We start from the raw sequence: 12,532 nt of genomic DNA on the forward strand, positions 1-12,532 counted from the left end.
TAAACAAGTGTATTCTGCATCTGGCACATCGGCCTTGGCAGTGGTGAAATCTGTGAGATTCACACACCTGTGGGCATCAGCCATGAGTAAACACCTGTTCCGTACAGCGCTGTGAACTTCTGCGGGCTTATATATAGACGATGGAAGAGCCCAGAGACCAGACAGACTGCAAACATGCTGAGGATCTTGTTGTTGAGTGTGCTGGCCGCCCTGGGTAAGACACCTCTCTCTTTCTGTGGAGAAAACCACAATCAGTTTGATTTTACCAACAAATGCATATGTACGTCTATATGGGCTCCAACTACAAATGACCACACTAGTATGTCTAAGTGTGTTTTTTTGTTTGTGCGTGTCCAGCGCTGGCTGAGCCCAGATATTTGGAGGAACAGGCCGTTGAGGAGAGGGTTGTGGGCGGAGAGGTGGCAAGACCCAACTCCTGGCCCTGGCAGGTACGACATTTTTAATTCGAACTCAACTGAAATATTTTAAATCTCAATAGTTTTTTGGTGGTTTTCTACAACTAAATGAACATGGTTGTACAAGCTTAAGGTGGTCATGCTATTTTTCTAAATGTGGTAGAGAGTTTGTTGGTGTCCCACTATAGAGATCGACCAAGATGATGGTCTACAAATCAGGTTGACCTCAGCTCCACAAAAATGGACAAAAATAAACAGCTTTATACCTAGTCAAACTTGAAGTTGGTTTTAACTGGATTTTCCAACATCAATAAAATCCAATCGCCCTGTTTAGTTAAAATACCACTCATATTTAAATGTTAGTACAGTTTTTCCCCTCTCATATTATCAACTTCTAACTAAATTACCATCTCTTTCTTAGATCTCTCTCCAGTACCTGTCTGGCGGCAGCTACTATCATACCTGTGGTGGGACTTTGATCAGAAGGAACTGGGTGTTGACCGCCGCCCACTGCGTTGACACGTAATTAATCCCTGTTTTTTTTGTATCTAAATGTTTAAGAAACAACACAAACATCTGATAAATTGAGATCACATGAGTATGAATCTGAAGGAATCTCTGCCGAACAAAAGTGGGCGTTTCTAAATTTGTGGGCGTTTTCAAACTGGTGGGTGTTTCTAAATCATGCCATGAAAATGATGTGCTTTACCTGACCCCAACATCAAACCCTACTGTGACGCGGGCAAATCGAGAGGCTGCTCACTGTAGCGAAAATGGGAGGAACTTACGTTGAGACGTCCAGCGAGGTGGAGCGAATGTAATTTCGTCCTAATGGGTGGAGCTTTAATATCTAACCACACCCTAAACCTACCCACATACCTCCACCCCATTAGATGTCCAGAGAGGTGGAAGTGGACTAGCACCACTTGGACAAATCAGGTAATGTGGTCTAAAACACCCCTCCTGGCCTCGCCCACTTCTAGCAACTCCCATTTCTGTCCTGCAGAGACCTATAGACCGTATTCAGAGCAATGCCATGACCGGTATGAAATCGAGGCTGTGAGGGATAGACTTACTGTGTTTTCAAAAAAGATATATAAAGCTCATAGATCACTTCTTTCCCAATTTCTTTGGAAATATATTTTTGCAGAGCAGTGTTTCATCAGCAGAACAATCCAAAAACACATTAAATAACAGTACAACAGAAGATACTATTTAGGGTGTGGATAGTATGCACATTGGGATGCAGGGTATGTCTGTCCCTCACAGCCCCTCTCAAAGATGGCGCTGCTGTGAATAAGGTCTATACTTGACCTGAAGCGAGTCTGCTCACTTAGGACTGTCACAGTTCGCCCTCTGGCGGCAGATGTAATTCACTTTCAATGTGTTTGCAAAACATCCATGATTGTCGTCTGTATTAACCATCAAAACCATTCTAATTTTGTCAATTTTTCACCTTTAATCAGGACCCAAATTGACTAGTCATTACTGACTGACTAGACTAGTCATAATTTCGCGCCCTAAAGACAGCGTCAATGCAGACGGGATGTAATAGATAAAAAAAAAGTGTTCACTTTTTCCTTTACGTGTTTCCCTTGCAGCTCAAGAACTTGGCGTGTTGTCCTGGGCGACCACGACATCAACAACCACGAGGGTCGCGAGCAGTACATGACCGTCAGTCAGGTCCGCATCCACCCCAACTGGAACAGCAACAGTGTGGCTTCTGGGTGTGTATAACATACACAACACACGACTGTGGCGACATTTATATACTCAATACACTACTGTACATAACTTTAACGAAAGACAAACAATATTGCCAAGCAAATTACACATTTCATATCCTACACGAATGTAAAAAGTATACCTATGACCGTCGTCTTCTCCTCGAGTTTTATGGCGGTTTGGCATATCCTCGTGGGACCCAGAAAAAAAAGCTTTTTGAATTTAGTTTTTTTTTCTTCATGTCATTACATTGTTTAGAGCATAAGAAACAAATGGAAAAGAAACATTTTTGAAAAAAAAATATTTTATTCATACATCTCAATAAAATGACATGAAATTGCATGTATAGGCAAAAACCATGGAATTTATTTTTCATTCACCAATCAATTTTTAGGTTTTAGGATTATTTTTAATGCATTATATGGGTAAAATGGCCATACTTTGATTTTCCCATCCAATGCAATGTATCTGTACACTGCATCTAATTCGCATATTGATGTGTTCTTGGTGCAACATGCAAGGAAAATAGAAGTGTAATAATGGGAGGAATAATTGGCAACATTTTCATAATAATATCTAATATTTCATAGGAATATTGATATGTAATTTATTTCCCCATTCACATGTTATGTCTCCAAAATGCCTGATAAATAATCAATGATTCAAGTCCTGGCGTTCTCTGCTGTGGACATTTATGAAATCAATGCCCTGTTTTGTAACAGAAAGTCATATTTTGATTAGAAACCCCATAACATTTTCCTGAGATGTTGATTTATAACAAACAATTTGAAAATGAATTTGATTTAAATTATAATTACAAAATATCATATTTCCATTAGAGTGCTAAACGTTAATGTCAGCCATTTTTAAAGACCAAGAAGAAGTTGTTGTCCTGGTGAAACCTCCAAACATTTGGTATCTCTGCAAAGCCCCGAATGTGCTCTTTACAGGACATCCAGACTGTGACATGTGACTTGTATGATGTCAGAGAAATTCACTTAAATATAATGTCCACTACAGTGGACAAAAGTCTATTCCTGGTTCCCAGGAGGTTAAGACTGTCTCGACCATAACGTATACACTGATAATTCTTTGCGGCTCTCTGAAATACTTGGTTGTGATTGGTCAATCGTAGCATTTAGCTGTACCAAGTTACATTGTATATTCAGGTAACTGACCGGTGCGCGCATTTTCAATTTAAGCTAGCGCCATCTTGCATAATTGATTGTAGTGAAAATACCCTTAAATAGGCGTAGAGGACTTTAGTAGTAGTATTGCATAGTTTTTATTTACACTGTAATGGACCATGTTTTATCAGTGGAAGATTTTTTTTTTTTTTGCAGTAATGGCATCATATATCAACAATTAAGCATTTAACTTTAATGCTCCACATACAACTACAATTACACATTATCTGAGCTGTATTGAGTTTTTGACACAAGTTTCAAACATGACTACCTGGACTTAACATCAACACAACATCCATGATCGTATCAAAAAAGATCTTCTAAAGTTATAGCGTCTGTTCTTTGTTTTTCAGATATGATATCGCTCTTCTGCGTCTGTCCTCTGATGCCTCTCTGAACACGTACGTGCAGCTGGCCTCCCTTCCACCCACTGGACAGGTTCTGCCCCACAACAACAACTGTTACATCACCGGCTGGGGCCGCACTCAGAGTCAGTTTACCTTCAAATAGTTTTGATGTTGGCTCAAATCATTTGTATGCACTGATGATTCCTGACTCATGAATGTGATCTTCATGCAGCTGGTGGGTCACTCTCCGCTCAGCTGAAACAGGCCTACCTGCCCGTGGTGGACCACAGTACCTGCTCTCGTGGCGACTGGTGGGGAAGCACCGTGAAGAACACCATGGTGTGCGCTGGTGGCGGCAGCCTGTCCGGATGCCAGGTGAGAAAGACTGACCGTCAAACAGATAATGAACTGTTTGCTGTGGGAAGTTAGGTCTAATTTTGGCTCCTGTTGTTTTTAGGGTGACTCTGGCGGTCCTCTGAACTGCCAGGTCAGCGGTCAGTACGTCGTCCATGGTGTGACCAGCTTCGTGTCATCATCTGGATGTAATGCCTACCAGAAGCCAACAGTCTTCACTCGTGTGTCTGCCTACAGCAGCTGGATTAGTGGAGTAAGTGCAATCATATTCATAATAAACTTTAAAACTAAGCAATAATAAATGCCATGACTTTATCTTATAATACTGTTTTAATTTAAAATGTCTCATGCCATTTTAGATCATCGGATAAGCGGACAAAACTGAGAAGATGAAAGACAAACATCCTCCATTTACCAATGCTTAATATCTGCAATGGCCAAAAATACCTACAATAAACTTTACATCTAATCTTGGGCTGCTTTTGAGTCATTTTAAAGATTTGTGTCCTCATTTAATCCAGTTTGATCAAAAACAATAAATACATATAGTAGAGCAGTAACTATTTAGTTTAAAAACAAAAGGTGAACTTTAAATTGTTCGTACATAATGGATGGTGCAGATATATATTAACCCCTTTCAGACCTTGCAGTCATTGGAATGGACATCACATGGTTTTTTAAAACAATAAAATTGAATGTCTTTATATAATGAGTAATGACTGGTCACTAATGGTCCCTGATCAACTAGGAGCAATGAAAATATGATGTAGGGGAGCGCGGGGCACAACCTAATTGTGGGGTTAGTTGTAACACGTATGGTTTAAAACTTTCCACACATGCCGGGATGACGAAACTTAGTGTATTTACTAGTTGCCATATCAACATTATTTAGAGAAACAATTGCGCCAAAATTTTAAAAATCTTTGGAAGATATTACTGAACATTTATTTATCCATAGCAAAAGTAAATTTCTTAAGTTGTTTTTCATCTCTGTTTTTTTTTGTATTTATTTAAAATAAGACATATCTGCTATTATTTTAATCGTATATCTGTAGTTCTTTAATGCTGATCTAACAGCAGAAGACACGAGCTGGGGTTAAATCACAGTTGTGCAGGTCACACTGTGTTACAATGAGCCGCTATTAGAACTACACTATTATATTCTATACTTTTATGAATTCTTTTGAGAAACCATGAGGAAAGGGAGAATAATGACTCCGAGTCAATGTTCAGAAATGATTAATTATTATTATTATGTTTTGAACTATGCTGTATAGGTGTCATTAGCGATGTGTTTGTTGTCAAACTCAAAAATTGAAAAATTATTAATGATTAATGATTAAAAAAAGTCATTATTTTATTTTAAAAAGTTAATCGTATTTTATTGACAAAATATTAAAATTTTTCTTCGATTTTTTTTTATTATATCAGATAACATTTTAAGCTGTCATATAGTTATGTTACAGAGTACCCGACCTATGGGGCATGTTGTCACATTTAATTTCCATTCTTTCGGGGTAGATCCAGAACAATACACTGTATTAATGAAACAAAAACACATAATTGTACTAGACACGTGTGAAATTAATGTGGGAAAAAATAAATACTCTGAACCACAAGTGGGTTTACACAAACTGAGACAGTCAGACAGTGATGTAAAAAAATATAAATACAATTAGCAAATTGATTAATTGAGTTGCTTTTTAGATTCATTTCTACATTTAAGAAGAGCAAATATCAAGAAAGTAAAATTGTATGCAAAAAATTCACCACATTTCTGTGAAATTTTGCAGGCAAAACGGTCAATTTTCACTAGTGTAACGATGCATTAAACAAATCTCAAACCGGAGTCACTTTCAAGCAAAGGGGCTTTCTGGTGGTCAGTAAGGCGAATTCGACCAACATGAGTGAAATCTGTGTGGGGAAGTGATTTTCCCTCACGTGCACTTCCCGTTCCTGACTGGATTATACGCATTCACATACATTGTACAGTAAAATATGTCATGAACGTTAGAACAGCTTTTAAGAGGCAAATGCTAGGACAGACATGATCAGATTTTAATGCCAGCATTATATCTATATCTTATATGAAAATGTATTAATTGAGCAGATAATTTTATCCAAATGAATTGGAAATTAGATAAAACAATCAAAACCAATTAATCCAAGGAACACAATAAAAGTTGTGGAAAACAAAAAGAAAGATCATTAAAAAACAGACAGGCAATAAACCTCCAAGCAGATTCATTAGCACCACATTTAATATTCATATTTATAATATTACCAATTATAAATCATTGTCTAATCGACAAGAGGCTGATTCCAGCTAATATGAAATGTCACATTGACTAATGCTGCCTTCACATGCTATCGGAATTATTGTAAATACGAGTTTCCTAGGTAAAAATTGCACATGAACGCCCTCTGATGTCGTGTTTACCACTGGGAAGGTCGGAAATAATTTTGATACCCAAATTCCCGAGATGGGCGTGCCATAAACTTTAAACATGGTGGCGGGGAGAACTACTGCTGTGGCAGGTGTGATTTTATAAGTAATCATTTTTTCCCCAAAACAGTTAGGTCGTCTTGTCTTGACATTAATGTAGTGCATATTTACATGTGCGAGTAATCATATGAAGCGTATTGCATGTTGATACACAGCGAAAATAGCCTACATTTGACGGAAATTACAGAATCATCAGAAAGCGGACTGTCTGGAATGTTTATATGGTTGTCAGTACATATGATGTTGGTTTGAATAAGATTTTCTCAATAGGCAAGAATAAACCTTGTGTCCTCCATGATTCCTGTTCATTCCAAAAACAAAGCACTTGAATGCAACAAGCTCGTAATCACGACTTCTAAAGTGGGAATTAGGAAATTTCTGATATAGCACGTGAAGGCAGCATAACACAAAACACACAGTAACAAAATAATACAGTACTTACATAAGGTTTATACACTAAAATGTATACACACATTTGGTTTTGGTCGCAACACCAAAGTAAAAATAATATTCAATAATAAATTCTCAGTAATTGTGTACGCCATACAAAATGTGCAATAGATAATGTGGAAAAATTCAGTTACATTTGTATTAATGCTATCCCCTCCTGATCATCTCCTCTGTCTGTATTTTGTTCTCTCTCTGTAAGAAAACAAAAAAATCGGTTAAAAATGTTGATGTCAGAGGTATATTAAGTGTCAATGTGAAACCAATAATCATTAAATATCAAGCATTTCTATCTAATTAAACACACTCAAAATAACTAGTGTTGAATGTCAAACCTAAAGAAACCACAGCATTATAAAAATACATGACTTAGAATTGAGAATTAGAATTCATAACCTTCAAATGTTATTTGGAAATGGACTTCAAATTTAAAATTCAATATTTTTAAAATGGGATATTTATATATTATATATCACAGCTGAAGTTTAAAAGTAAAGCTGCGCCACCAATGAAAAAATCATAGTTTTGAAAAAAGCTTTTTGAATAAACCCAAGATAATCCCGCCCCCACATCTCGGCATTTGTCAGTGTTGCAAAGGGTCATGCAAAACTAATTTGCATGAAAATTGTGCGAAAATTAAGCCTTGCTTACTTATAGCCGTCTCTACATACACTATAATGCCAAAAAAATTTGTGAGGCCTGGCTCACGGTCTCTGCTCTAATTCATCCCAAAGGTGTTCTGTCGGATTGAGGTCAGGCCAGTCAAGTTCCCCCACACCAAACTCTCTCATCCATGTCTTTATTTACCTTGCTTTGTGCACTGGTGCGCAGTCATGTTGGAACAGGAACTGTTCCCACAAAATTGGGAGCATGAAATTGTCCAAAATGCCTTGGTATGCTGAAGCATTAAGAGTTCCTTTCACTGGAACTAAGGGGCCAAGCCCAACCCCTGAAAAACAACTCCACACTATAATCCCCCCTCCACCAAACTTTACACTTGGCACAATGCAGTCAGGCAAGTACTGATCTCCTGGCAACCGCCAAACCCAGACTCATCCATCAGATTTCCAGAAAGAGAAGCATGATTGGTCACTCCAGAGAACACATCTCCACTGCTCTAGAGTCCAGTGGCGGTGTGCTTTATACCACTGCATCTGACGCTTTGCACTGTGATGTAAGGCTTGGATGAGCTGGTCGGCCATGGAAACCCAATCCATGAAACTCTCTATACACTGTTCTTGAGCCAATCTGAAGGCCACACAAAATTTGGGGGTCTGTAGCTATTGACTGTTGTTCACAATTGCTTCCACTTTGTTATAATACCACTAACAGTTGACTGTGGAATATTTAGTAGTGAGGAAATTTCACGAATGGCACAGATGGCAACCTATCACAGTACCACGCTTGAGTTCACTGAGCTCCATAGAGCGACCCATTCTTTCACAAATGTTTGTAGAAGCGTCTTCATGCCTAGTGCTTGATTTATACACCTGTGGCCATGGAAGTGATTGAACACCTGAATTCAATGATTTGGAGAGGTGTCCCAATAATTTGTCAATATAGTGTATAAAGCTGAGAAAGGATAAAGCATTTTAAGCACAGCTTTAAGATAGAACGACTTAAATGCATTTTAATTTACTGCAAGTTGTTCACCATGTTACTCACCACGGATTGTAACTTTAAATCTCTTGTATTTAGTCTCTCGGCTGCTGATGATCAGTAGTTTATATACTCCGGCATGTTCAGTTGTGCTGTTTGTTAACATCAGAGATCCATTTTGAGAATCCAGTTTCAGTATGTTCCTGAATTTCCCTTCAGCACCTTCATATGTGCAGAAATCTTCTTTATTTCTTTCTCCTTTAGCTATGAGTCTGTCTTCAGCTCCAAACAGCCACAGTATAAGATCATCATCTTGTATTTCAGTGTCGTTGTCTAGCGTGACCGGATCTCCCTCCGTTGCCGACACAGTCTTCTCTTTATTTTGTTCCAGCAACACATAAAAGAGAAAAGCATAACAGGTGATCTCACTGCTTCAGGAGCATCGAAACGCCTCTGAGGACAAGAGAGCTATTCTTTTTAGTATTGTGATGTATTTCTGTTTTCCACATAATGTAACTCATACAGGAATGGACATTTTAGTGTTGAACTATTTATGCAAACCAGAACGGTCAAAACTAGTGTTTCTAGACTGTGCTGTGGTCATACTGGCTATCAAAAATTTAGCTTTGTTCCCATTCAATTATAGAAACTTTGTTTCTGAATTTTCTCTGAACCTTCAAAATGTCCAGTGTTAAAAATGCTTTCTTCGTGGCTATGGAGGGAATGCTACTTTTGATTCAGAATATTCTGAAACAAGCAGGATTGGGAAGGTTATTTTTTAAATGTATTTCACGACAGATTACAAAATACAGATTACAAAATACATCAGAACACGCACCAGCAGACTCCTGAACTCTTGATCCATCAGGATCATAACACACACTGGACAGAATATCACTCAGCACAACCCACTGTCGATACACACACATTATATACACATTATATAATTTATTATTTATCATATAGCACCTATTGCACATTGGATCTCTACTGTGAATAATAATGTATACTGTACATTGTATACTATTATTATTATTATTATAGCGTAATGTATATTGTTTAATGTATGTTTTAGTGTGTATATTGTTTAAAGTATATTGTTTAAAGTATATGTATATTGTAAGTATGTGTATATTGGTTAAAGCTGTGAGAACCACACTCACATTGTGTAAATTATTTATTGTTTATTGTAGAGTTTACTGTGCTGTGAGTAATTGTGGGCGCATCAGTGTAATCTGATGCTGCTCTAAATGTTGTACATGTCATGTCGTGACTACTATGTTGCTCGGAACTGCACCAAGAATTTCACCTGCTGTTGCACTTGTGTACATGGCTGTGTGACAATAAAGTGATTTGATTTGATTTGATTTGACATGCTTTAAAAAGTTGTTTGTAATGTATTTTGATAGATTCACAAGTTTTGTAAATTAATCTAAATACTTTAGAATACTTTGGAATACTAATACGGGATGTAACACAAAGAGAGCACCAAACATAGGATTTGGTTTTCCTCTGCATATTATTTTAAACAACATCAGTTTTCCACAATATTTCTTGAAGCAGAAAATTATTAATCTTAGAAAAAAAATAATAATACTGACGCTCAAGAAGGCAACACAATGCATTAAGATCTGGGGTGTGTAAACTTTCTGAATTCAATGAACAGGGTAAATAGTAATTATTTTGTCTTCTGGAAAACATATAGTTAGCTTCTGAAGGGCAGTACTAAATAAGAAAAAAATAATCATCCTGTTCAAAAGTTTTCACCCCCTTAAGGCATTGTGTATCATTGCAACTTTTTTTCTCAGAATTGCGAGATTTAAACACAATTGTGTGTTATAAAAAGCAGTGAAATATGAGATAAAAAGTCGCAATTACCTTTTAATTTCTATTTTTATTAGTTGCAATTCATTCTTTTCCCCCTTTTTTTTCTCCTTGCAATTGCATATTTATATCTAACAATTCCAGAGGCGAACAGTAGTGAAGTATTTTTACTCTATTTATATGTACTTTATTAGTGTTTTCTTTGGAAAACTTTTACTTCACTACATTCCAAAGCATAATATATAATGTTATGCTTTTTACTGCACTACATTATATAAATAAAAGTTATTTTTCATACCTTTAATGCTTAATTACATAAAAAATGTAGTACTTTCTTTCTTGTACTCAAGTAAAACTTGAGTAAAAGTACAATATTACATTTTTACTGTAATTAAGTATTAAATGTTATTCAATATGGAACGTAGTGCAGTAAAAACTATGACATTATGCTTTGGAATGTTGTGAAGTAAAAGTTTTCCAAAGAAAAACACTGATAAAGTATAGACACTTGAAAAAATGTACTTAAGCAGAGTAAAAATACTTCACTACTGCCGCCTCTGCACAATTCTGGGAAAAGTTACCTAAACAACTGACTGAACATGAAACATGAAAACAGTAGTGGACCATCCAGGTAATGATAGACAGTTAAGATTCAAGGGTATGTACATTTTTGAATGTGGCAATTTGTATAAATTTAGTAATTTTGTCTTGTGGAGTATATGTAAACATCTATTATGTGAAATGGCTTATTCAGGACAGTACTAAATAAAAGTAACATGCATTTTTTATGATCCCAGATCTCTCTTATTTTGTTAAAATTATAAAATATTTGCATATTCTGCAAGGGGTTTGAATGAGTGTGACAAACACCAATTGCTGTTTACATGAATTGCCTGTTACAGTTTATATTAATGGTTAAATGAAACAAATGACATTAAAATTCAAAGTAATCACTTACTTTCGGATGTAACTGTATTTTGATTACCACCCATTTAAAATGTAACTAATGAAAGTGTTAATAAGATTTTGTATTATGAATACGTACCCCAACCCTAGAAACAAGTAGTAACATTAAATAAAAAAAATTCCATGAATGATATATAATTATGTTTAACTTTTGAGTACTAAAAAACTAGATAATTTTGAAGGAACATTTGTCTGATTAAATCATGGTTTATAACTGAGAGAACTTGCCAGAAAGATTGCCAAGGGTATGAGAATGTTCGGATTACATTTCAGCCAACATTGTTTTCTTTTTACAAGCTGGGTGAATTCTTACCACCTGTTTCCTGCGTTAAAACCTCTGATGTTGGCTAAATCCTCATTGCTTAATGGTGAAAAACAGTGCTAAATATGATTGTGTTACTCACCGTGGGCAATAACCATGAATCTCTTGCATGTGACCTTTTTGCCGCTGGTAATTTGTAGTGTATAAACGTCTGAATGTGCTCTGCTGATGTTCCTGATGGTCAGATCTCCAGTTCGCTGGTTTAACTGCACTCGGTCTCTGAATCTGCCATCAGGACCTTCATAGAATAAGATCCGATTGGTGGCTCCGTTGAGTTCAGCGATGAAAATGTCTTTATCGCTAAACTTCCACAGGATCCGATCATCCTTCTTCAGTTCCGCAACACCAGTTTGTAGAATGACAGAATCTCCAACTGTATATTTCATCGTATTCACTGACAGTGAGAGAAACATAGGAGAATCATGTGAATGTGCATGTGAACAAGATTATCGATACCGTGATTATCTTGAGCTACTCACGCCAAACAAGAACGTTGAAAGTCTTGTACGAAACTTTATTGCTGCTCTTGATCTGTACTTCGTAAACTCCAGAGTCGGTGCTTTTGGTGTTTGTGATGGTGAGGTCTCCAGTTCGCTTGTCCAGCTCCAGTCTGTCTCTGAATCTCTCGTCATCAACATCGTAGACGTGGGTCTCATTGGTTTGCCCATCAACTTTGGCTATGAGGGCGTTTTTAGGTTCAAACCTCCACTCTATCAGATCATCTTTCTGTATTTCAGTAATACCGGTCTGCAGATGGACAGACTCTCCTTCGGTGAATTTTCGTGTGTCCACTTCATATCACAAAGAAACAGAAACAAAACCTGTTGATATGTGCAGAT

General features: G+C 36.8%; 2 protein-coding genes across 3 annotated transcripts in view; one reads left to right on the forward strand and one right to left on the reverse strand.

Moving 5' to 3' along the window:
• The first annotated feature begins 165 nt into the window (after window positions 1–165).
• Window positions 166–4,732, forward strand: cela1.6 (chymotrypsin like elastase family member 1, tandem duplicate 6). Its single transcript, XM_079807402.1, has 8 exons — window positions 166–214; window positions 358–449; window positions 838–938; window positions 2,018–2,143; window positions 3,682–3,818; window positions 3,908–4,050; window positions 4,133–4,282; window positions 4,389–4,732. Exons 1-8 carry the CDS (start codon window positions 175–177, stop codon window positions 4,398–4,400), a joined length of 801 nt encoding a protein of 266 aa, XP_079663528.1. The 5' UTR covers window positions 166–174; the 3' UTR covers window positions 4,401–4,732.
• Window positions 4,733–6,073: 1,341 nt separating this feature from the next.
• The window catches only part of LOC307120340 (uncharacterized protein), a 58,437-nt gene continuing 51,978 nt past the window's right edge, over window positions 6,074–12,532 (reverse strand). For both annotated transcript variants that reach the window (XM_079807339.1, XM_079807340.1), the window contains exons 6-9: window positions 12,173–12,484; window positions 11,776–12,087; window positions 8,648–8,956; window positions 6,074–7,177 (exon numbers count right to left, since the gene is read on the reverse strand). In XM_079807339.1, the coding sequence (XP_079663465.1) occupies window positions 7,116–7,177; window positions 8,648–8,956; window positions 11,776–12,087; window positions 12,173–12,484 (995 nt within the window). In that variant the 3' untranslated portion in view covers window positions 6,074–7,115. The remainder of the gene's footprint in view (window positions 7,178–8,647; window positions 8,957–11,775; window positions 12,088–12,172; window positions 12,485–12,532) is intronic.

Source organism: Gobio gobio (genome assembly GCF_949357685.1).
Source record: "Gobio gobio genome assembly, chromosome: 24".
In the NCBI taxonomy this organism is placed as follows: domain Eukaryota; kingdom Metazoa; phylum Chordata; class Actinopteri; order Cypriniformes; family Gobionidae; genus Gobio; species Gobio gobio.

Bases quoted from the DNA above. Each gene is read 5' to 3' on its own strand.
- cela1.6 (XM_079807402.1), top strand. From the start codon at position 175: ATGCTGAGGATCTTGTTGTTGAGTGTGCTGGCCGCCCTGG. The intron at 2,144-3,681 runs GTGTGTATAACA...TTTGTTTTTCAG, and splicing joins AGCAACAGTGTGGCTTCTGG to ATATGATATCGCTCTTCTGC. The intron at 3,819-3,907 runs GTCAGTTTACCT...ATCTTCATGCAG, and splicing joins CGGCTGGGGCCGCACTCAGA to CTGGTGGGTCACTCTCCGCT.